General features: G+C 47.7%; 1 protein-coding gene across 2 annotated transcripts in view; it reads right to left on the minus strand.

The window, feature by feature from the left end:
• The window catches only part of LOC147709510 (uncharacterized), a 124,634-nt gene that overhangs the window by 55,662 nt on the left and 43,200 nt on the right, over nucleotides 1-25,772 (minus strand). For both annotated transcript variants that reach the window (XM_086925504.1, XM_086925505.1), the window contains exon 4: nucleotides 22,028-22,134. In XM_086925504.1, the coding sequence (XP_086781630.1) occupies nucleotides 22,028-22,134 (107 nt within the window). The remainder of the gene's footprint in view (nucleotides 1-22,027; nucleotides 22,135-25,772) is intronic.

Raw genomic sequence — 25,772 nt, forward strand, 5'->3', positions numbered from 1 at the left:
CCATCGTTCCATATCCTTGCTCCTCCAACAACCCTCATCATCCAGCACCCCCTCTGCTGCCCATGCTACAAGTTCTGCTTCAGTCGCTGATTTCTGGATGTCTAATATCTCTGCTCTAGCAGCATGCCATCGCTCGGCCTGCGACTTCACTACATACATGGGGGAGTCGTTTCGTGACATAGCTGTTTGTCTTGCTATACTGTCTGCAAAGGCATTGCCTTGTCCCACTTTGTCGGTGATCTTTTTATGTGCACTACATTTGATTATCGCCACTTTCTTCGGACAAAGCAGCGCTTTTAGGAGATCACGCACTAGTTCTCCGTGCATAATGTGTACTCCATGCGAAGTCAAAAACCCACGCTCTCTCCAGAGTAGGCCGAAGTCATGCGCTACTCTGAAGGCGTAGCGGCTGTCTGTGTAGATGTTCACACATAAGCCAGCACTCAGTTCGCAGGCTCTTGTCAAAGCTATCAGTTCCGCTGCTTGGGCCGATTTCTGGGGTATTCGTGCTGTTTCTACCACCGTCTTAAGTGTCGTGATCGCATATGCTGCAGAAGTTGTGCCATCTGGCAGCCTCAAACACGATCCATCAACCCACAGTTCCCCATCCACATCTGGAAGTGGCATATCTTGTAAGTCGACACGACCCTTTGTTTGTTCCTCGGTCAGGAAAACACAATCATGGTGCTTTTCCTCCTGGCCCTCCTCAACCGGATATGGCAATAAAGTGGCAGGGTTCAGGGTAGCGCATCTTTTCAGTGTGATATGTGGCGCCAGGAGTGTGAGCTCATATCCTGTTAAACGTGCGCTCGTGAGATACTGTGTTTTCGTTTGATTTAACAGGGCATCTACTGCATGGGGAACTAGCACCAACAATTTGTGCGACAAAACTATTCCCTCACTCTGCCGTATAGCTACTGCTGTTGCTGCAACCGCTCGGAAACACCCAGGTAACCCTCGAGCTACAGGATCAAGAATGGCTGAAAAGTACGCACATGGCCTCTGCTTATCCCCAGGTGTCTGCACTAACACTGATAACGCGCACCCATCTTTTTCGTGCACGTACAACGTGAAAATCTTTGTGTAATCTGGTGTACCTAACACGGGTGCAGAGCAAAGGGCTTGTCTCAATTGATCAAAAGCATTTTGACATTCATCTGTCCAATCAAGGGGCATTGGTGTAGTCTTGGACAATAACGCTAACAAAGGTTTGATAATGTGCGAAAACCCCATGATCCACTGTCTACAAAAGGACGTTAATCCTATGAAGGCGCGTACATCTCTCTGAGTGTGGGGGACTGGCGTATCTAAAATCGCTTGAATTCGATCTGATGTTAATGCACGCCCCTCCTTAGACAAAAGATGACCGAGGTAGGTCACCTTGGGTCTACAGTATTGTAGCTTTTTCTTAGAGACTTTATGATTATTCTGAGCCAAAAAGGAAAGCAAAGCAAGTGTACTCTCCTCACATTGTGCATAGGTGTCTGCAGCCAACAGGAGATCATCAACATACTGTATAAGGGCTACTCCGGATTGCAATTCAAAAGAGTCAAGCTGCCTTTTCAAAGCCTGGCTATAGATGCTAGGACTCTCTGTGTAACCTTGGGGAACACGACAAAATCTATACGATTTATTATTCAACGTGAAGGCAAATAGGTATCTGCTGTCAGGATGAATGGGAATGGAAAAGAACGCATTCTTAAGGTCAATAACAGAAAAGGTTGTTGCAGTTGGGGGGACCAAGGTGAGCAATGTCGTGATATCAGACACCACCGGGTATTGGGGAATGACAATTTTGTTAATTTCTCTCAAATCAATAATAAATCGATAGATTTTGTCGTCAGTGTCTTTCTTAAGAATCGGAAGAATAGGGCTGTTACAGACATTGTTAGGAACTTCCTCCACTACTCCTGCAATGATCAAATCCTGAACGATGTGCGTCAGGGCAATTTCACCTTCCCTAGAGATCTTGTACTGCGGTACACGTAGCAAAAGTACTCCCTCCTTGACAGTAATTCGAATAGGCGGAATGAGCATCTGTCCCACATCCGTATCTGAGGTCGCCCATAACGTGTGTGGGAGAGAGGCTAATGCTTCAATTTCCTTCATAGTACAAAATCTGCCTGAGTCTGGATAATTGTCATTCAAAATAACCCGCACTCCTTCAGGAGCGCAACGTATCGTTGCTCGAAAATATTTGAGCAAATCAATGCCCATAATGTTATCTGGAGTGTGGGGCGACAACAAAAATGGACAAAAGCTAAAAAATTTGTCAATAAAAAATGCAAGAGGTTGTGATAATGGGCTTGGAGAGGGTGTGCCATCGAACCCTATACATGTTATCGTTTCGCCAGACAGGGGAGCCCTTGGAACCAAGTTTTTAGACAAAGCACTACGAGTAGCTCCTGTGTCAACTAAAAACTGATCAGTAGAACCCAAAATGCCCGCTGATACATATGGACCTCTTTGATCTACTGGCACTTCAACCGATTCCACACCCCATCCTACGCAATCCTATGCATGCACATAATCCTGATGCTCCACATTCTCACCCTCCGATATCTGATACTGATTCCGTCTATCAAAGGTGTTTTGTTCATCCTGACCACGACCCCTCGCTTCAAACCTACCACGATCACTTCCGCCACTTCTCGCTCCTGAATAACTATTCCTCGACCTTCCACCTCATCGACCACGCTGACTACGTTGCTCACGATGCACTGGACAATCGTCAGCCCAATGCCCAAACTCTTTACAATATGCGCATTGGTCCTCAGCAATATCGGTACGACCGTACGACGCATTACCCCCTCCTCGCCTGCCTCTGTCATTCCCTCTAGATTGCGCACCGCGAACCTGTGCCAACATCACCTTCGTTTTCAATTCCTTCGCTTTCTTATCAACACTTTCTTTAGCCTCTATTTCCTGCCGCTCGTAATACTGAGCCATAGTTAACAAAGACGCAGGGGTCGCTGTGGTCCAGGAACTTTCACTTGTTTTCAATCTTTTTGCAATCTCCGGTAGGAGATTAGCCACATACTTGTCTACAAACAAATGCCTACCCGTATCATCTGTTAACGATTGACCACTGTAATCATGAAACGCTTCTTCAAAACGTGTGAAGAAGTCAGACACCGATTCGTCTTGCTTCTGGCACTTCAACCGATTCCACACCCCATCCTACGCAATCCTATGCATGCACATAATCCTGATGCTCCACATTCTCACCCTCCGATATCTGATACTGATTCCGTCTATCAAAGGTGTTTTGTTCATCCTGACCACGACCCCTCGCTTCAAACCTACCACGATCACTTCCGCCACCTCTCGCTCCCGAATAACTATTCCTCGACCTTCCACCTCCTCGACCACGCTGACTACGTTGCTCACGAAGCACTGGACAATCGTCAGCCCAATGCCCAAACTCTTTACAATATGCGCATTGGTCCTCAGCAATATCGGTACGACCGTACGACGCATTACCCCCTCCTCGACTGCCTCTATCATTCCCTCTAGATTGCGCACCGCGAACCTGTGCCAACATCATCTTTGTTTTCAATTCCTTCGCTTTCTTATCAACACTTTCTTTAGCCTCTATTTCCTGCCGCTCGTAATACTGAGCCATAGTTAACAAAGACGCAGGGGTCGCTGTGGTCCAGGAACTTTCACTTGTTTTCAATCTTTTTGCAATCTCCGGTAGAAGATTAGCCACATACTTGTCTACAAACAAATGCCTACCCGTATCATCGGTTAACGATTGACCACTGTAATCATGAAACGCTTCTTCAAAACGTGTGAAAAAGTCAGATACCGATTCGTCTTGCTTCTGTTTGCACGAAGCTAGCACAGTCCAATCGATCTTTTTAGGGGGAACAAGCGTTTTCAATTTGTTCAAAATAGCTGTTGGACTGAACGGACGCTCGATTCTCGGCTCCGCAAGCCTGTGTGGTCCGCATCTATATCCTGACCTCGAATTCGACTTTGCACCGCAGCGGACCATAGCTACGATTGCACTGATGCTTTCAGTGTTCCACCGGGATCCCTACCTGCCAGATTTCCGGAGATATCGTCACATCGGGCGGCGGCCCCCATGCCCGGGCGCTGTGACCAGCGCTGCTCCTGGCCGCCGTGGACCTCCAGTATGGTAGACGTTTGATGAGTCCTGGAAGCGGGGATCCATTTTTTGGCAGCGACGTCGTTGGGGGAGTCGGACGGAACCCTTTTGCAGCACCTGGCGCCCCAGCCTGCGCGATCGGTGCGAGAGGGTGCAGCGTTCCTTTGTTGAGATCGCCTCCCCGGCTGGAGCTGCCCTGCGCCGTCCGAAGTAAGTGGACCGCTCCAGGTTTGCCCGGACTTGCACCGCGGCGGCAGTGCCCTTCCGTACACAAGGCTCCGGCATTGCGAAGCACTGTGGCCCGATCCTGAACTCCTTGGGGCCGACTCTGCCCCCCTATTGTGCTGCGCTCCACCAGGCACCGAAAATGGCGGCTGCCCTCACTGACGCGGAGACTGTCCTTTCGCCTCGCGCCGGCGACCCCCTGCCAGACAACAAATGGGACGTTATGCAGCGTACCCGGGAATTGCGCTGAGGAGCAGCATGGTGCACAGACGGAACCGACCTGCCGTGACGTCTTCATGGAACTGCTTCAACTCGGGGCAGAAATGTGAGCACTCCCTGACATGGTGGGAGGCGGCGCGGCGTGGCGGTCAGAGTGGGTCCAACCGGCTGCCTCTCGGCGATGTACTGCCTCGGCATTGATGGGCACGGAGGGGGAAGTCGTGGGACCGATCACTGACAGGGAGGCGAGGCATGCTAGTCTACGCCACGTTTCCCGTGCATGGCAGTTCGACATTTGGACCGGGGACACATTGTTGCAAACATCGCCGGAGTCTGAGACCTTGCTGGTGGAGCAGTTACTGTTTCCCCGACCTCCATTTATGCTGCAACAGTATCCCCCTGCATTTGCTGCTTTTCAAGTGACTTTTTCCCAGCGAAGGAAGGTGCGTCGGTCTGTGGATATGTGGGTGCATCTCCTGTCTGCTTGTGGCTCGGCTGCTGCCTGGGGACCTCCATTTTGTCCCCGTCTCCCGTTTTCTCATCGGCGGCGGCCATTTTCCATCCTGGTTTTGTATGGATCGGGCCCTCCTCGGTTGATGTCTCCAGGGGGACTTTTGCGCTCTGGCCAGGGCTGAAGACGTCAGTTTGCAGATCGGGACTGACAGGCTGATGGGAACTCGGATTGGAACATTAACGACTGTATTTTGGATTGTGCATGCTGAAATGTCTCACCCCGTTTCCTACAGTAAATAAGACTGCGATTGTTTTGCAATCTTACGGGGTGGGAAGGGACCGCATGGCGGGCATGACCGGGAAGGATAATTCTGGGCCCTCCCCAGGCTTTCTAGTAAGGGTTACTTTTTTCCTTCTTTTTCCTTTGTCTCTTGTTCTATATTTCGGGCACTCTATTGGGCGACAGACACACCGCAAGGGGGGGGTTCGGGGGTAGGCCGTAGCCTCTGCATGCGTGTAGGGTGGGGGGTTTAAATGTCAGTTTCTTTTGTTTCTATGGGCCTTCATTTTTTTCTTTTTTCACTTTTTCTCGTCTTTTTTCTGTCCTTGGGCTGTTGTTTGGTTTGCAGCTGGGTGGGTTCCTGTCGACATTCGCCATATTGCTGTCTTAGTCATCCTGTTGTGATCCTCATGATGCCGCTAGTTTGATTGTGACGCTATTCTGTCCCATGGGACTCGCCTGTTTATCGCGGACAACCTGTTCTGAAGTGGGTCTGACTGGACAATGGCTCTCCTGGACCTAATTCTCGTTATAGTTTTATAAAACTTTAAACTAACCTTATTTATCCTGCATATCGGCAGTGTAGTATGACCCAGTGTAACTTCAAGTGTTTACTCATTAATGACATCCCACTGTCGATGTATCGTATTGTTTGCAAAAGTGCCTACAGTTTTGTGGCCGGCCAGGTGGTTGTAGGCCCGTATTTGTTTGCTGCTTATGCACAATAAAGGTTACCAAAAATAAAAAAAAATAAAAAAAATAGCTGTTGGAAGATCTAAAATTAGCTGGCATGGTTTGCATGCAGGCTCCCTATCTAAATCAGCCTGGCCTATCTCTTTCCAGGTTGCCCCAAACATTGCTTGATCATCAAACTTACGAATCGCTCTCCACATATCAGGGGGGAGAATTAATCCAAAGAAAAGATCTATATCAACAAGCGTCATAACACAAGAAGAAATAGTCCCCTCTACTCCTTCATAAAAAGCTGCCGGATTTTTATGGGGATCAGGTAAAGCATTTTTCAACGCCATAACATCCGCTCTATTCCAAGGCGTATACACCCAATTATATATAAAATACCTTTTTGCATCTGCTGACATTTTATCGTCGTCTGTACCTTGCCCTTTAGGGGGAACATACAAAGGTGCAGCTTCACACATAGGCATAACATGAACTTTAGAGCTCTTATCTGTTCCCAGGATAGAACACTGTTTGGACTGCTCCGTCGACTCCGGCCCAGGCTGCTCTGATGCCTTTCGTGCTTCCCGCAATTTGGACGCCTCATCCCGTATCTGGAGCAATCGTAAGAAAAAACCATCTGCATCTGCAAGAACAAATAAACCTTTACGCATATTCTCATGATGGACTGACATATCCTTGGGTTCTAAATCCACTGAATTTTTACGGAATCGATCAATAACTTCATCTGCAAAGGTATTTTAAAAAACACATCAATTCTCGTTCCGACCACTTATCCTTTTCAGCTATAACCTCTGACATAGTTATTCTATTCAAATTCAATTTCCTGGCTAAACCACGCAATTCCGCGTCTCTCTCAGCTGTTAACCTCGTACTCGTCTTATCCCAACCTTCATCACCGGAATCCTCGGACGGGGCCGTAGGCTGAACATACGGAGGCGGAGATCGATCTAGTAACGAAAAATCATCAATTTCATTATTAAGGACAGGATAACGCGGACGTCGAATAGGAAATTGACCGGTCGTTTGCAAATTACGTTCCCGTGCCTCCCTCTCTTTCTTCTCCTGCGCCTCCTTCTCCTCCAGCTGTAAAGCTTTATCTCGAGCAGCCTTGCGCTGCTCTTTTTCCGCCAAGGCAATCTCACGCTTCATTCGTTCACGCACTGCTTTCTCCCACATTCGCACACAAATCGAACATATCCTGTCTAGACCTGCGCTGAAACATACATTGCTCCACAAACTGAACCTTTCGTAAATCAAACGACCCATGTAGTTGCCATTGCAACTCGGGATCAGATCTGGTATACTTATGCCATCATTTACTGTACAGTATAGGGGGAAGGCCGAATTTGACATACATATCACGATTAGGGGTTCCCTCTGGGGGAGCCGGCTGAGATTCGTTTAACCTATATGTGGTACCATTTCCAAGACAGCACATCCCTTGGAGTGTGCTTAAAACAGGGATGTTCAAAAAGTACCACGAAAACGTGATACCGTAAAAATGGCACTTACGATACTTCACACAAATGTGCCGCTCAAAGTACGAACAAAGTTAGAGAAACATCTCTACATGCCTGCCTATGTGAAGTGCACTACACATATGTATTCAAATTCACAAAGTCAAAATGTTAGCTAACTCAAATCATAGTCACATAGGACTTCAGTAAGCGTCCGCAGACTACCTTACCGATCACAAATCTTACCCAAATCTCAAATATCCAGATTCCAACTGTCAAGGTCTTTGATCGAATCAGCCAAACGGGCACTGTACAGCAAAGCAGACGAGCAGGATCTCAGTCGGAGACCGGCCCCACCTGGAAGGTCAGATCAGAAGGAAGGGAAGAAAACACCGTGGGTGCCAAGACTCGGGTCACTCAGTGGCAGCGTACGCGTCCATGGCGAGTTTCCAATCCTTCGTCACAACCTCTCCTTCGGGCATCCGAGTCGCCGATGAGTCCCTTCGTGGTCGCCAATTTGTGGTATTGGGTTCCCCAGGCCTACATACAATACCCACTACACCGAAAGAACTGTTGGCACGGAAACTGGAAAATGCAAAAGACAAGTTTATTAAGACCCCATGGGGTGGTGGTACATTCCTACAGCACCCTTCGGCATTGCAAGAAGTATCACCCTGAACTTCGGTGCGAGTCCTTCTTTTATACAGTTTTCAAACATAAGAAAGGTAGGCAGTACATGGTTACAGAGTTTTCGGTACATATATGGTCATTTTTGGAACACAGCCAACTCATGGGAGGGGTTACAACACCACTGGTCAGTTTGGCGGAACATTCCTAAGGGGTGACTGGTCAGTCGGAACTGCGCATGTGCAGGCTTGACCGTTACTAAAAATAGCCTGTTGCTGGGCAAACTCGAGTGGTCAGTGGCACGGACAAAGGACTAAAGGGCACGCTGACTACGAGGCCGCTAAATCCCTAAAATGGCCGCCGTAACATACAAAATGGCGTTTTCGAGTAAGGCCAAGATAAGGGAAATAACTTGTAGCAAAGCTAAGCGCTAACCCAGCCATCGTCAAATTACGACAATGCAATCCATGATAATCCAGCAGAGCGGAGGAATCCTTTTAAGTTTTGGGTTTTTTTCTGCCTACATTTCCATAACTCCAATCCAGTTAGGGCATTATTGTGCAGGATGGGCGAGCGTGACTGCCGAGGTTGCAGGGCAGGTAGCGGAGCCAGGCATCTGCGCACATGTCATATTTGTCATTTGTCTGGTTGTAACTCCGCTATCCACCTAGAATAAACAATTGCGGTCTGACAGGGGTTGCAACATGGCCACATGGGTTTTGTTATTATCAATACACACCCAAATCTGTGTTTAGGCCGAGGAGCACTAAGCTGACACAGCGAGGTCACTTCATGTCTGAATTCCAGCTCAGCTGATTCCTGCGTACCAACACGAGGGATGTCAAGCTCTACACCAAGACGGACAGACTGATGATACTTACCCACGGGTAACGGGGAGTTAGTCCAACCAGTAGGGATTTGGCAGCACACCCATCCTAGACAAAAAAAGGTTAGGGAGCACTAGGATAAGTAAAACTATACACAATATATTAGAAATGGGGGGTCTCTAGTTGGTATTGGTTTTCACCTTTGTCCAAATAGGGACTCTTGCTTCTAGTCATGGGAAGGGGAATAAACTCCTAAACTAACCCCAGCTCAAACTCATTGGTAGCTTGGCACGAGCAGACAGGCTTTTCTCTCAGGCAGTGTGTAAAGCATTTGTGAACACATATAGTAACACAGTGAAAACACTACAAGTGGACACCACACCAGTTTACAAAAATAAGTATTCTTTATCTAAACAAAAGCAAACGGCAAAGGGGGCGTGGCTAGCAGCCGATCATGGCGGCAGCATAAGGGACGAGCTCCGCGGCTGAAGCGGCCTCTTCGTCGATCCGACACAGAAATCCGTCACAATTACAAGCCCCAAAGGCAGGTACCGGATCCCAGGACCGGGCGGAGTGAGCAGCGGCAAGCAGCGAGAAAATCCGACGTCCGTAGCCAAAGATACGTCGAAGCCTCTGACCGGCCTACCAACACCTCCAGAGCCGGGACCTTCCCCGGACTTTCACCCCGCCGGAAGTGCATCCTGACCGGAGAACTTAGACCGGAAGTGCCCGTGCGGGGGTAGACTCAATAGATCGACTGCACCTCGGGAAGTCGGAGAAAGCGGCACATGCGAATCAAGGAAGCGGTGCCTACAGGAGGGGTCGCTGGAGTCCTGAAAGCCTTGAAGGTCATCACCTAACGTACCGAGAGCCTGGGCATCGACGACGGAGTGGACGCCCGCCATCTTGTGACCTGATCAGTCGCTACGCACTTGGCGACTAACGAAGCACCTCGCGCCCCGAAGACGCACGCCCGACCTGATCGTTGCTGAACCGGACCGGTCAGGCTTGCACCGATCCTCACATCCTGGCGCGTAAGGGCACGAGGAGCACGACACTCGGCGGCATGGCGGGGAAAGGTCCTAAGGGCGGCGTCACACAGACTCGTATAGATCGCTTTACCTCCGACAAGCCCGCTGGATCCCCGGCAGGGAAGGAACAGCCTAGCAAGACGGCCGATTCCCCTGGGGGAAAAAAGGCCACACTGGACGACGTCATGGTTGCATTGGCACAATTACAAACTACTGTTGGTGGAATCTCCACGGACGTCACCCTACTTAGAGCGGACCTCCACAAAATGTCGGAAAAGGTCAAGAGTATGGAGGTGATCACGAAATCACTGGTGGAAGACGTCGCGGAACTCCAGCGAGAAATGGGGAAGATGGCGCAGGACAATAGAATGCTTCGGGAAAAGCTGGATGAGCAGGAGGGGCGTTCTAGGCGCAATAATATCCGCCTTATAGGGGTACCGGAATCGGAAGGTGTGAAGGCGATGGATCTCTTCGTAGAGAACCTGATCACTAACGAACTAAAGCCGAAGGGACTGTCCAACTTCTTTTCGGTGGAGAGGGCCCATCGAGTCCCGGGTGGCCAACCAAAGCCGGGGGCTAACCCGCGACCCATAGTGGCACGCTTGTTTAACTTCCGTGACCGGGACGCAATCCTGCAGGCAGCCAGGTCCTCCCCCCCCCCTCAAGATCCAGAACGCCACCGTTGCCATCTTCCCCGACTACACCGCGGAAGTCGCCCGTCGGCGACGCACATTTTTCGACGTGAAAAAGGAACTGAGGTCCAGGGAACTTCCATACTCAATGTTATTCCCAGCAAGACTAAGGGTGGTAGCGGAGAACAAAACCTGGTTCTTCGACAGCCCCGAAAACGTGCAGGAATGGCTCGAGGGGTGGAGGCCGGGTCAGAACCACAGACGGACGAATCGCTCCAGAAAAGATCGGGCTGACGGCCACCGCCGAGACTCACAGGCCTCCGGAGGTGGACCAGACAACAGTGACTCTTTGGGAGCTGAAGGCGGCGGGGACGAGGCAGAGGAACAATAAACGCTTGGGAACAATTCATTTTTTGCTTCTGTAATGAGACTATTAAGCTGTGAAGCGCTTCCCGCCATTGGACACTGGGTGAAGGGCCTCCGGGGGTGTGAATGAGAGACTGCCGGCTGCGGAGAGTCCCTCACCCCAACGCGCAAGTACACTGTTTTGGGGATGGGGTATGCACTCTGCTAAGTTGGGGGGGCGGGCAGTTTTGAGTCCGTATAGCAGGGGGGTAGGGAGGGGGGGAAAGTTGAATAAGTTTTCTCTGTGGGATTTTTCGGTCCTACAAGGTTATGTTCTATGCACACTTAAATATCTAGGCATGTCTTATGTAACTAAGAACCACTGGTACACTCGGGGCGCAGGGAGGCCTGATTGGGGGACTAGCAATGGCTGCAACGGATAGCCCAACCACGAAGAACTCACTAATTGTCATGTCCTGGAACGTGAGGGGCCTGGGGGATAAGATTAAGCGAGGGCTAGTGTTGCAGGGGATAAGGAGACGGGGACCGGCTCTCATTCTCCTACAGGAGACGCACTTGTCGGGAGCGGCCACGAAGGCCCTAGATAGGAGAGGCTATCACATGATAGTGCATGCTGAGTTCACTTCGGGGTCCCGTGGCACGGGCATCCTGCAAAAAAAATCTTCCAAATTCATTGTCAAGTCTACTGCAACGGATGACCATGGCAGATTCGCGGCAGTTCATGGCCAGTGGGAGGGGAAGCTCTTTAATCTAGTCTCTGTCTACATACCACGAGCACTACACTCTGAGGCCTTGCCGGATCTGGGCAAATTCCTGCTAACACTCCCCGATGGGGAACTGCTCATAGGTGGGGACTTCAACATGACACTCACAAACTCCGAGGACCGCTTTCCCCCACGTACACACATAGGGGGGCCCAACAGGCTCCAGACATTCTTGACTGCACAGGGGTTGGTGGATGTCTGGCGCGCTCTACACCCCACTCAGCAACAATACACATACTACTCAGCCACGCACAATAGCCTGTCCAGGATAGACTACTTCTTTACTTTGATTAATGGTCACCTTACTGTAGCCGAAACTGAGATACAACCACGGGGGGTCTCCGATCACTCGCCACTCACATTAACACTCACCACTACGACCATGGCACGGCGCAGATTATTCCCGATTTTCCCAGGCTACCTCAAAGTACCTCGGATTACCAAGGACTTGAAGAGGACAACCCGGCTGTATTTCGAGGAAAACCAATCTTCGGTGGCCTCCCCCTCCATACTGTGGGAGGCGTATAAGACAGTGTTCAGGGGTCAGGCCATAGCAGTGATCGCAAATCACAAAAGGACGCACAGACAAGAGGCCCTCGAGATAGAGTTAGGCCTAGAGAGGGCCAACACGGCCCATATGGCGAACCCCTCAGACGACACACTTCACGACCTCCAGGTCCACCAGCACCGCCTTACAGATCACATGCGCAAGATCACGATGTCAGATATTGCGGCCACACAGCACAGGGTATATGATATTGGGGACAAGGCCAGTAAATTGCTGGCGTGGCTGGACAGGAGACAGGGGGGGGGGAAGAATATCCTACACCTTACGGACCCACAGGGCAACAACCACACCCGCCCCGACGAGATAGTAGACGTCCTCGCCGATTATTTCACTTCAGTCTACACCCCTGAGAAAGTGGTAGAGGAGGGGGAGGTACAGACTGCCCTTGAACACGTTCCCTTGCCAGAGGTGACACCAGAGATGTCCGAGGACATAGACGCGCCTCTCACGGTGGAGGAGATCCAGATGGCTATAGGCGCCCTCCATCCAGGCAAGGCGATGGGCCCCAACGGGATTCCCATTGAATGGTTGAAAGTCATGGCCGAATCCTTAAGCACGCCCCTACTCAATATGTATGAGGAATCTAGAGCACAGGGTACGCTGCCGCTAGATCAGCGGATGGCTACCATTGTGGCGATACCGAAGCCAGGTAAGCCCCCCAACGAATGCTCATCATATAGACCGATCTCACTTTTGAATCCGGAGGCCAAAATTATTGCCAAAGTGTTGGCAAACAGGATCTTGCCGACTCTGTCCCACCTAATCCACCCGGATCAGTCCGGATTCATGCCCCACCGCAGCACTGCTCTAAACCTCCGCAGGGTGCATGGGGTATTGGCGCGAGTTCCACTACTGCAAGAACCGGCCGCCATCCTCTCCTTAGACGCCAAGATGGCGTTTGACATGGTGGAATGGAGCTACCTCTTTGCAGTGCTCACGCGTATGGGTTTTGGCCCGGTGTTCCTTTCCTGGATACGAATGCTGTACAGAGACCCAGTGGCGCAGGTGACGGCCAATGGCCACATTTCAAGAACCTTCTCCCTAGGCAGAGGTACACGACAGGGCTGCCCGCTTTCACCCCTACTCTTCGCCTTAGTTCTGGAACCGCTGGCGGTTACGATACGCACCACCCCACTCCTGAAAGGGATACAATGGACCCCGTTATGGGAGGACAGAGTGTCCCTCTACGCAGACGACATGCTGATCTATCTTACGGATCTGGAAGAGAGTCTCCCTAACCTCCTGGCTCTCTGTACAGCACACGGTCGAGTCTTGGGTTACACCATTAACTGGACCAAGTCCATCATTTTTGAACTGCGGGGGCCACTCCCGCCTCTCCCGGACTCCTGCCCACTGGAACCGGCGCACACGTCCTTTAAATACCTGGGGATTCATATTACCCGGAATGAGGCGGATTTCTGACGGCTCAACCTACAACCTCCCTTGGCCCGGCTCCGTGAGGACGTGCGCCATTGGAAGGATCTCCCCCTAACGCTCCTTGGCCGTGCAGCACTATTTAAAATGATGGCTCTGCCACGTTTCCTATATGTGCTGGAGAACGCCCCGTACCTGGTGCCAGATGGCTTCCTTCAGAAGATAACGGCGCAGATCTCGGGCCTGTTATGGGGCAACCAGCCAGCCCGCATTTCTCACGCCAAATTAAACAGGGGATGGTACGACGGGGGAATCGCCCTCCCAAACGTACAGTTGTACTACTGGGCGGCCCAACTCAAAATCCTTAACCAGTGGATACATGCCCCGCAGGATGACCCAGCGTTCAAGGCTGACAGGGCGCAACTGGGTGCAAACACCTTATTGGCCCCACTGTACCACCGTGGAGTGGCGGCAAAACTCACTGGACCTACGAAACACACAGTCCGCATATGGTACAAGGCACAGGCAAAGTTGAAGTGGGATGGCATCATTACGAAACTTACGCCCCTGTGGGACGCAAAGGCGTTGGGCCATTTGCGGCGCTCTAAGGGCTTCACACAATGGGACAGCATCGGCATCTCCACGGTGGGGGACATGTGGACAAGGGAAGGAGTGATCTCCTTTGCCACTTTACAGGACCAATATGAGTTGGGGAACACAGAGCTCTACAGATACATTCAGGTCCGACACGCGCTACAGGCAGCGATCTCACCCGACACATCCCTGCCCGAATCCTCCCCTCTGGAGGATCGTCTACTTACCGACTTCATGCAAGAAGGGGCGACATCGCTGACATACCGCAAGCTGATTAACAATATGCCTGATCCACTGGGGAAACTGAAGGACAAGTGGATGGCGGAAGTGGGTGACCTGGATGACACTGACTGGAACACAGCCATGGCATCCCCACGTGAAGCAGGCATATCGTCTAAATTTCGCCTAGTGCAGCTAAAATTCATTCACAGAATCTACTACACCCGTACGTTGCTTCATAAACTGCGCAGGGCGGATCATCCGTATTGCCTTAGGGGCTGCGGGGCAGAAGGGACCTTCATACACACGGTGTGGGAATGTCCGTTGATAGTCAGCTACTGGCAACGGGTAGTACGCACGATGGCCCAAACACTTCACACCACCCTCACCCTAGACCCACGGCTCTGCCTGCTAAACATCTGGGAGCCGACTGACCTCACCTTTTATGCAAGGACCTGGGTCACAGTGGGGATGGTAACAGCGAAACGGGACATAGCACAGAGGTGGGGGTCGGCTGATCCCCCCACGCTGCCCCAATGGCTCCGCAACGTGGACATGCTTATGTTGACTGAAAGGGCGGTGTACAAATTGAGGGGCAATCCACGTAAATGGAATGGGGTGTGGCAATCCTGGAACACCTATAGAGGGGATATCTGCGAACCACTGGAGGAGGATGATGACGAAGGATCTGAGAGTGACGAGGAGCGTTGATTGGGTTATAAAAATGTATTTGGGGCGTGCGCAACAGAAGTGGGTGGGTCCAGCCGTGGGAGGTAGTATGGGAGGGAGTGGGAATTAGGGGGCTTTGACACAATACACTGCTCTCCTTACAGATGGACTGTGCTACGAGTGCCGAAAGCTACTACTTCAAGTACGTGCCGGACTAAGTGTGCTGTTTTCACTGTTTTATGTTTGTTGCAAGGTGTAAAAGGCAAAACTCAGACTAATAGTAGCCAACAAAACACAAAATCGCAAACTGTATTTCTACGACACAGGTATATCCCTATTCATCGCATCGTCGATATGACCTGAAATGCTTTGCACTAATGTGGATGTTATAAGTTTGATCATTGTAAATACTGTATCACTTCATTCACCTAGTACCTTATTTGTGAGAACGCGATGGATGAAACCGTACATACTATTTTTGTTTTGCACCAAAAATAAAAAAAAATTTTAAAAAAAGCAAACGGCAAAAATCCACAATACAGTTTCAAAAATAAGGCTCTTCAATGGTAGAAATAGTTCAGCTCAATGCAAGTTGTAAATGCGACACTTTTCCAACAAAGTACCTTAGATGCGTCACACAAAACAAACAAAAGGGTTGCAAGGAAGGCGATGTGCCAGTTCCTTGCTTTGTGGGAGGCAGCACACCTGTTCCTTACTGCAGCGCAGGGGAGGCGACGCGTCTGTTCCTTACCGGAGAGGAGGAGATGCATCAGTTTCTTACTGCGTTCCGGTTACGATGCAACAGGATGGAGCCTCGATGCATGGGAACGATCCAGTGCGACAAAATGGCGGATTGATAGAGTCTATCTTCCCGCTCCAACCAACAAACAGTCTCTAGAGGTCCTAAACAGCAGCAGGTACCTCTTTAGAATAGAATAGAATATGCTCTTATATAGAGCATGGCTACCCGTAGGCATCCCAGTCCTGCGGACGTGCGGTGAGGAGTAGATAGAATTTTATGAGAAAAGCCATGTCTTCAGTTGTTTGCGGAACAAGAGGTGGTTGGTTTCCTGACGGATGGGAAGAGGCAGGGATTTCCAGAGCTTGGATGCGTTGTAGGAGAAAAGCCTCCATCCTGTGTGGGACTTCCTGATTCTGGGGACTTCGGCCAGATGTAGTACATTAGAGCGGAGACTCCTGATTGCTTTATAGGGTTTGATAAGGTTGTTAAGGATAGGAGGACCTTTGCCCTGCAAAGTTTTGTGTACGATGCACAGAGATTTAAAGTGTATTTGCTCTTGCATCAGGCGCCAGTGGAGTGTTTTTTAGGGCAAGTTTGGCTGTGGAACGATTGTTTGTGCCTGTAAGGGGTCTTGCTGCTGAGTTCTGGACTACCTGGAGTTTGTGGATAACTCAGATGGGGGCTCCTAAATAAAGGGTGTTTCCATGATCCAACCCCAATAAAATGAGCGCTTGGATTAGGATTTTTCTTTGAGCTCTCAGGTAGGAGGGGCAGTATTTGCATGTTGGAATTCCCAGCAAGGGAATTCAGGGGAGCTGGGAGTGAAGTATTTGTATCCCTGAGACTTCAGACTGGAGGCAAGCTCAATTTCAAGCCCTTGAAGATCTTCCTCAAGATGATAAAGCAAACAACAAAGTCCTTTTCTCCTTTCCTTGGCAGCAAATAACCACTGGAGGCCAACACCAAACAGCACAGGGGCAGTAATCTTCCTTCAGCTTCTCCGGTTCTTCTCCTTCGCAAAGGCTCCTCTTGATTGCCCAGAAGTGATCTAAAGTTCTTGAGTCTGGGTCCCCCTTTTTATACACACAAATCCTTTGACTCTGAAGGCAGAGAATGCCTTTACCCATTCAAAGCCAGGTCTGTCCTACTAGTGCAGCTTTCTCGCAGGAGGTGGAGACGGCATTGTTGAAGGCAGACCGGGTCCAGGCAGATGAAAGGGCATGTCCTCCCCCTACTCTAAAATTAACCCAGGTCTCATTCAGCCCAGCCCTGACTCATCAGACTGCTGGAGCCGCAGCCCTCTCCCAGCTCCGTCACTCACAAGCCAACCATGCAATACACAAACCTAGCAGAGGCATACTGGATGGTTATGCAAGAAAATACCTACTTTCTAAAAGTGGTATTTTCAAACACAGAATGTTAAAATCACCCACACTAACAGATGCAACTTTAACATTCTGAGTTCAGGCATACTAAACTTTATTTTCCTATTTTGTTCCGTGGGTGAGTTATGTTTATAAGATGTTTTAATAATACTGCCCATTCTGGCCTATGGGAACAGATAGCCTTGCAATAGTGAAAAACGAAATTGGCAGTATTTCACTATCAGGACATGCCATACACATAAGGGCATGCCCTACCTTTCACATACAATGCACCCTGCCCACAGGGGTACCTTGGGCCTACCTTAGGGGGGACTAACATGCATAAAAGGGAAGGTTTAGGGACTGGCAGGTGTGTGCACTTGCAGAGTCGACATGGCAGTGCCAGACTGCACACAGGCACTGCAATGGCAGGCCTGAGCCACATTTTACAAGCTGTTTCTGTGGGTGGCACAATCAGTGCTGCAAACCCACAAGCAGCATTTGATTTATAGACCCTTGGCACACATGGTGCACTATACTAGGGTCTGACAAGTAAATCAAATAACCACTCATGGAATCACTAATCCATACAACAATTTATAATAGGGAGCACTGGCACTTTGGCACTGAACAGCATTGGTAAAGTAGACCAGCAAAAACAGATGAGGCAACAGCAAAAAGAGGAAGGGAGACTCACACCAATGGTGTCAAGTCTAACAAGGTACTTATATGCCTGCATACATTCACTGTCTTGGCACAATAGTGGAAATGTTCATTCTGTTCCCTCTTCTTGTGATGCTAATTATGCTACTCCGTTTCATTCTGTTAATCCTTCTGTAATCGTTGCATTGTTATGCCGGCCTAGAGTTTTCCTCCTCCTGCACTTCTGACCACCCTGTTGTCTGATTTATAGTCCTCCTCTTTATCGCTCAACTGTAAAGCGCTCGGATACCCTCATGGGTCTTGTTCGAGCTATATAAAACTTTTTAAATAAATACATTTTACTAATTATCGCAGCACGCGTCTTTTATGAAAGAGTCACAACACTTTAATAAGTATTGAAAAGCCTTGCTGAGTATTTCTTATGTACTTCTTTGGATATGCATGAGAGTGCAAATGAAAAGGTTCTTGTTCTGTAATCACGATTTCTTTGGGGGAATCAGGGTTGTCATGTTCTAAGTTTGCATATACATTTGTTGCCTTGTAATATTAGGGGTACAGATGGTGCACAATGGCTAGCAGGTACATAGGTCAACATATCCGGAGGGTGTGCACTGAATCAGCATGGCACACTCCTGATGTTTATGTTGTCCAACAGTTTTACAGAGAGAGGTACAAACCATACAACAAGTTTAGGGATAGCCTGCCCTCCTAAGCCTGATAGGGTGGAGTCCAGGAGGAAAGCTAACCCACCACCACCACCATCCCCCAGGGCTAAAATAGTTACCACAAAATCAATCCACCACAAAGACAAAAAGCTCTTGCTCCCATGCTATAACCCCCCCCCCGCCCAAAAAAACACTCTCACTCCCTCAGTTGGCCAGGTGTCCAGGGCACATTCAATTATTTAGAGGAGGGGAGGGGAAATAGTATGTGGCCCTCTTCCCTGAGCCTCTAGGAGACTCTGGGTTCCCAAACTCCCAGGCCAAAATAATAAAGTGGGAGGGTTCACGGCTCACCTCTGTGAGACTGAAAAGGCCCTGGAACCCTATCCCCCAGGGTAGGCTAACTCACAGTGTGCGGGACACCATTTCCCTACCAGTGAGAGCAGGAAAAACTTATCTGCACCCATCCGGGAGGGAAGCAGACATTTGTTTCGTATGTTTTAACTGACATTTTCACCTACCTATAATGTCCCTTTAACCTTTGGTTTTTTTCAGTGAATATATATATTTTTACAATTCTTGTACAGTGAACCCAAAACCAAGAAAGCCAATTTGCCAGTTATGGTGTGCATTACACAATGCCCACCCTTGCTCACACCCCCTACCACGTTTTTTAGACAGACTTTTTTCCATATGCCATCGAACAAGGGGTGTACTATGCATGTATGGGGCATTAATTATGATGTGCTTTATGCACAGCACACCATAACTGGCGAATTTTACGACTTTCTCTGTTTTGGTTCACTTAAAATAAACTGATCTTTAACTATATTTTTTCAGTTTTTATTTCATTAATGATGTGCCACATTCACTTGCCGCATACCCATTCTATGCTGTGCAGAGCCTTTGGCCAGGGCTGCGCCAATCCACTTCAGCTATAGGCAGAGAGTGAGACTGGAGGTGTTGTCGCAGGGCCAGTATATGCTTGGACCACATTTCAAGCATATTCATAAAAGAGAATCAAAGTTAATAGTGAATGAAACTTTTATTGCCCCCAATGTCCTTGCCTACCACAACGGATCTGCTCAAAACTTGACAAATCATTAACATTTCTAGATTCGGCCAATTAAGGCTTTTTGACACACTCTGCCATCTTGAAAGCTGAACCCGGACTGACCTGCATGAAATCGAGAAAACGAAAAGTAGGCATGCTAAGCTTTTAGTTTTTCCAAGTTTCGTGACAATCCACCAACCTGTGTCACAGTTGTTAGTAAATCAAAAAGGTTTTGACTCCCTTCCACTTTTGATGCCCTATCGCCCAATTGGATCTTCAAAACCGGATATACCTCCACTGGAGGAAACTTGCCACCCACATTTTAAGGAGATTAATCAAACAGGACTAAAGTTATATGCAAACGTAAAGGCCCCCTTTTCTGATTTGACCCTCACCCTTCATGGATTGACAAAAAACTTGACATACAAATAGAAAACCAATCCTTCACGGTTCCTGCCAAATGTTGTGCATATTTGTCACACAGTGCCAATGTTATTAGGAAATGAACACTTTTGTGCCCTTTTTAACTACAGTCCTCTTGATGGAGCTGCACAAAGTTTAAAATACCAAGAGACAGGTTAATGGGCTAACAGGTACATGCATCAATATTGCTTTTTGAGATTCCTTAATTGCGAAAAATAAGGAATCGCAATTAAGGAATTGCAAAATGCAATGCATCAAGAAATCGCTAAATAAATTGAGATTTCTTAATATTCCTTAATTGCGACTTGCAAATTGCGAGTCGCAATTAAAGAATACCTCCCCATTCATTCCTATGGGCCTAAAGGCCCATAGAAATGAATGGGAAGACATTCTCATTTTGCGATTAGTAATTAGCGAATCGCAAATTGAGTATGCGATTTCAAGGGTGCAGGGGTGTCCAAAGGACACCCTGTTGCACCCCTGAAATCAATCGGTGCACATATGTTGTGCACACACATGTCCTTAGGGCATGTGTGGGCACAACATGAAACTTTGAAAAATGCACAATAGTGCATTTTTCAAAGTTTTCGCTAATTTTTCGCAAAGTTTTCGCAAATTACCATGAGGTTCAACCTCATGGTAATTTGCTCCCCCTAATTGCGAAATTGCAATTTTTTTAAGTTTCATGCATTGCATTTAAGGAATCGCAAAATGCGATTCCTTAAATGCAATCGCAAACTGAGAATTCGCAAATATTTGCGAATTCTCAAATTGCGAGGGCCTGCACCCATCATGCATTCCAAAAGCAGATTTTGCGATCGCAAACGGACGATTTTTGCGATTCGCACTGTTTGCGATCGCAAAATCCTTTGATGCATGTACCTGTAAGTTTCTGCCAAATCTCGTGCAGATCCATCACATGTATGCCGAAGTCCATAGTAATCAATAATACTTTCGATCCCCTACTTAAACATTGCCCCCGCCCTCGCTCAATGGGTCATTCAAAACGTGAAATACAAGCACAGGGTGTAACTTGCTGCCACATTTGATGCAGATTCATCAGACAGTCTGCAGTTTATGGCACGTGAAGATTTTACTGGTCCCCCTCTTCATGGATTGACACCAACCCTGACTTGCCAATAGAAAACGACTCCTTTCAAAACGAATCCTGCCAATGTTTCTGCTAATTCATCACACAATGCCACACTTATTGACAAATAAACACTTGTTGATCTCCCCCTCGGCCCCATCATCCTTTAGTGGGGTACTCAAAGTTGAAAATCCCAAGGGTATTCTCACCGTGCTTGGCGTCTGCTGAATTTCATCAAGAGGGCTCAAAAGATAGGTTGAATCCAGGTGAGCAGACAGCTGCCATGGGGCTATGGTTTGCAGTGGCTTAGCACCGCTTAGGAGACCATAGGAGGCCAAAGGCAAACTAAAGAGCATCCCTCAAAGCGCACTTGTTTGGCAGCCAGCTTGAAGCGGAATCAGAGGGAGGATTCCAGTTGTGCAAGCAATCACCACTTCTACAATCATCCCCCTGAATTAGAAGCTGATCAATGTAAAGATACTAAAGACATTTAAATTTTTCAATCTCGACTCGCCAATGACCTCAGTGCAATTATACCCAGAAACCCAGGGTGTCATTTCCTTCTGATGCTTTCCTGCTGGTGGGGCCTGAACTGACTCTTTGCTCTGGACTCTTCCCTTTGGAGCAGGACCAGATCTGATTTCCATGTGGCTGCTTCCTAGAGTGGCATAGCGGTAAAAAAAACAACACAAAACCTCGACTGGAACCGGAGTAACTACTCGTTTCTGGGATCACTTCAAGCGTTCCATCCCTCACGTTTTTGTTTTTTCAATTATTGATCAATTGATCAAAGCAGTAACATTTCTTTTGTCTGAACATTTACAACGCCGCCCTGGGTGTAGGGCACCTCACACTCCGACTTACATTTAGTGTTTCACATTCCTATTCACCTCAGTGCCCCATCTTACCTGATTAGTAGTGCTATCATACAGACGAATATTTTTATCCTTGCCAGCAGTGGCGAATACAGTGCCATCCATAGAGAAATCCAGGGCATTTATTTCGTTATCCTTCTCTGAGGAAGAAGCAATTGGAAAGTCGACTTCAGAAATCTACATATACAGATTGGCTGGTATACAGGTAGCAATGGCAACAGAATTATTGCACACAAACATTAGTAATTGCTAAAAAAAAATGAAACATAGAACGCTATATACAAATCTCATTCTCTATTACTACTTTGGGAATGTGGTTTCGAGTTCATAGGCCTGCATCAGAACTACTAAATGTGCTGAATTATCCAATTACAACAGGTTATTTTCTGCAGAGCATTTCTGCAGTCAGTGTGACATTTGATAGCCAAGTATGAGCATCAACACAACAATCAGGAGTACAAACATCAAGGAAAGAATCTACTTCGATTGATAAACATATCCAAATCAAAATACAGGTTGTTCTGTTGCAGTTTGTTTTCTCCAAAATGTTTACTTAGTTTCAAGTGAAAACATCTAGCTTGGCGAATTCCAAACTATGAACATTTATTTCAGAATGAGATTCAGACAGTCACTTCATGGTAAATGTTTCGAGTTGGTGAAAACTTAGGAAGCCGATTTCAAGGCTTATTAAATTCAATTGCAATAGAATCGAAGGTTCCAATATATAAATCTGAACTATGGTTCAGAATATTTTCATAAACATCTTACATACATTTCTGGATATTTCAGGTTATTTATAATTTATTGAGGATTGTGAATTCACGGGTAGCATCCAAGAATAAAGGTCTTGGAAGCAATCAATCAGTAGTTTATAAAGCGCACTACTCACCTGTTAGGGTCTCAAGGCACTGGGGTGTAGAGTACGCAGCTTTGATGGGGTCTATCGCAGAGCCAGGTCTTGAGGTATTTCTTGAATTGGTTCAGTGTCAAGCCTTGTCGTAGGTAAAGGGGGAGATCGTTCCAGGTCTTGGCTGTGAGGTAGGAGAAGGGCCTTCCGCCTGCTCTGTTCCTGTAGAAGCGTGGGACGGTGGTTAGGGAGAGGTCGGCCGAGCGAAGGTATCTCTTGGGGGCATGGAAAGAGAGGCGGTTATTTAGCTATTGTGATTCGATGTTGTGGAGGGCCTTGTAGGCGTGCATGAGCAGCTTGAAAGTTATCCTTCTTTCAACGGGTAGCCAGTGGAGGTCACAGAGGTGTTGAGTAATGTGGATGTGCTGTGGGATATCAAGGATTAGTCTGGCTGCGGTGTTCTGGAGTTTGCAGATGAGTTTTTTGTTGATTCCAGCGTAGAGGGAGCTGCCGTAGTCCAGTCTCCTGGTGATGAGGGCGTGAGTGACAGTATTCCTGGAGTCGAAGGGTATCCATTCGAAACTTTTACATAGTATGCGGACTACAGGTGAAAGAGTATATGTGTGTCAACTGCATAGTTATAGCATGTGAGGTGAAATTTATTGATTAGTGCTGGTAAATGCTTCATGTAAATGTTGAAAATGATAGGTGAAAGGATACAGCCTTCAGGTACTCCTACTTTTGTGAAGTACGGTTTGGAAGAGAAAGGGGGGTATGGATGACATTAGTTCTGTTGTGAAGGTAGGATGTGATCCGGTCTAGAGCAGTCCCCACTTCGTAGAGTCTTTGTATTAGCGTGCCAAGGTCAACAGTGTCAAAGGCAGCTGAGAAGTCTAAGAGAAGTAGTGCTGCAACCCAGTTCTGGTCAACTGTGTTCTTAAGGTCATCCCAGATGGCAATGTGGGCAGATTCTGTGCCTCTTTCTGGACGGAATCCTTTTTGGAAGTCTGAAAGTATGGAATTATCTTCAATGAATTGTGACATCTGGGCGAATGATGCTCTTTCTATCAATTTGCTCAGGAAAGGTCCATCTATAATGGTTCTGTAGTTGTTGGAGTTAAGCGGGTCCAGGTTTGTTTTCTTCAGTAATGGGTGTATGTAAGACTTTATTAAGTTCTTCTGGCAATTTTCCTATAGTTAAGGGATTGTTGATGATTCTTCTTACCAGTGGGGCAGCAGAGGTAGTTAGAAGAATTCTCTTGAAGGTTTGTAGTGGACAAGGGGCAGAAGGGCTGCAGGCAGGCCTGCATGCTTTGACCAGGTCCATAAATTCGTTATGTGAAATGTGTTGGAAGGAATGGATTGGCTGGGTTAGCATACTCTTGGATTTGCTGTTTTGGAAAAAGCTTGGTGCTGCTGGTTGTTTTAAATAGGAGTCCAAGGTGTTTGCTTTGGTCATGTAATGATTTGCCAGTTTGTCTGTGAAATCTTGAGTAATGGAATGAGCTCCTTCTAGGCAATTTGGTTTACGAAATTCGGTGAGAATTTGATAGAATTCTTTATTTGCACATTTAGCATTTCGATTTCTGTCTGAATAGTATCTTTTTTTAGCTTTTTTGGTCACTGACTTGTATAATCTGTTAAATGTCTGTAGGCAAAGTTTGTCTTGAGCTAGGTACGCTGCAGCTTTCTAATTTACGGATTTATCTCTGGATTTCTCCAGGGTGCCTATTTTTTTTTTGTTCGGTTGTGTCATTCTTTGAGGTATTAGGATATCAAAAGCTTCCTGTAGCCACTCATAGTTTTTGAACAGAGTTTGTGTCTAGATCTGTACTGAATGTTAGCTGTGTTTGTAAGTGTTCCAAATTGTGTTTGTTCCTCAGTCACTAGGTGGATGAATGTAAGGTGGTTTTAAGTGCGTTGCTTTGTTGTTTTATGTTGGAAAGCAAGCAAATGGTGGTTCTGACCATGTTACTGGAGTCATTCTTTGAAAGGTAACTAGTTCTGGACTTGTAAAAAGGCCATCTAGGATGTATCCCGCAATGGGTTGGTTTGTGGATGATCTGATGTAGGTTAAGTGCATCTAGGCTGTTGAAGATTGTTTTTGGATGGGGCATATTTGGTTTGTCAAATCAAATGTTGAGGTTACCCAAAATGCATAGGTTGGAGTGTATTGTTATCAGGTTTGTAACAGTGTCTAGAAGTGTGTCTGGGAATGTTGCATTGCTAAGTGGTGGTCTGTAAAGGAGCAAAAAGCTACAGGAGGAAGGTGGTTTTGGGTATACATCTAGTGAAGAGGAACTCACAACCTGGTATGGAGACGTCGTCAGCTTTAGCGATATTTAAGGTTTGCTTGAACACAACAACAAGACCACCTCCTCTTTTACCTATACGATTTTCAGTGATAGCTTGATAGCCTAGACGAGCAGCTTTATTCAAGATTGGAGCCACATCATCTGCCAACCATGATTCACTTATGAAGATTATGTCAGGTTGTGTGTCAGTGAGAAGGTCGTAGATGTGAGACTTGTTTATGGATAGGGATTGAGCATTTATTAGAAGGCAGTTTATAGAATGTGCTTTGGTGATGGCGTGACTTTGTTTTGCAGAACAGTGAGCAGTATTTTGTGGGCTTGTAGCAAGTGTGTCCTTAGTAATAGTATTATCTGCAGGAGGATAGCAATAGTGTAGTTGTTCTGGATCGTGTTCCTCGTCCAACAGGCTAAGAAAGCATTTTGATGGGTCTCTGTGTGTAGGTGGTGGAGATTGTGGTGGAGGGTGATTTGGTGAGCTGTGTTGTTTTTGTAGAGAACCTTAATGTGTAGAAAACATGGAGATGCAAAGTTGTGAAGAGTGGAATGTTGCTTATTCTTTTTGCGTCTCCTTAGGGTGGAAGGTGTGGGATTTGGGGTTGGTGGTGCAGCATGTGGG

The sequence above is a fragment of the Lissotriton vulgaris genome, chromosome 6 (genome assembly GCF_964263255.1).
Source record: "Lissotriton vulgaris chromosome 6, aLisVul1.2, whole genome shotgun sequence".
Lineage (NCBI taxonomy): Eukaryota > Metazoa > Chordata > Amphibia > Caudata > Salamandridae > Lissotriton > Lissotriton vulgaris.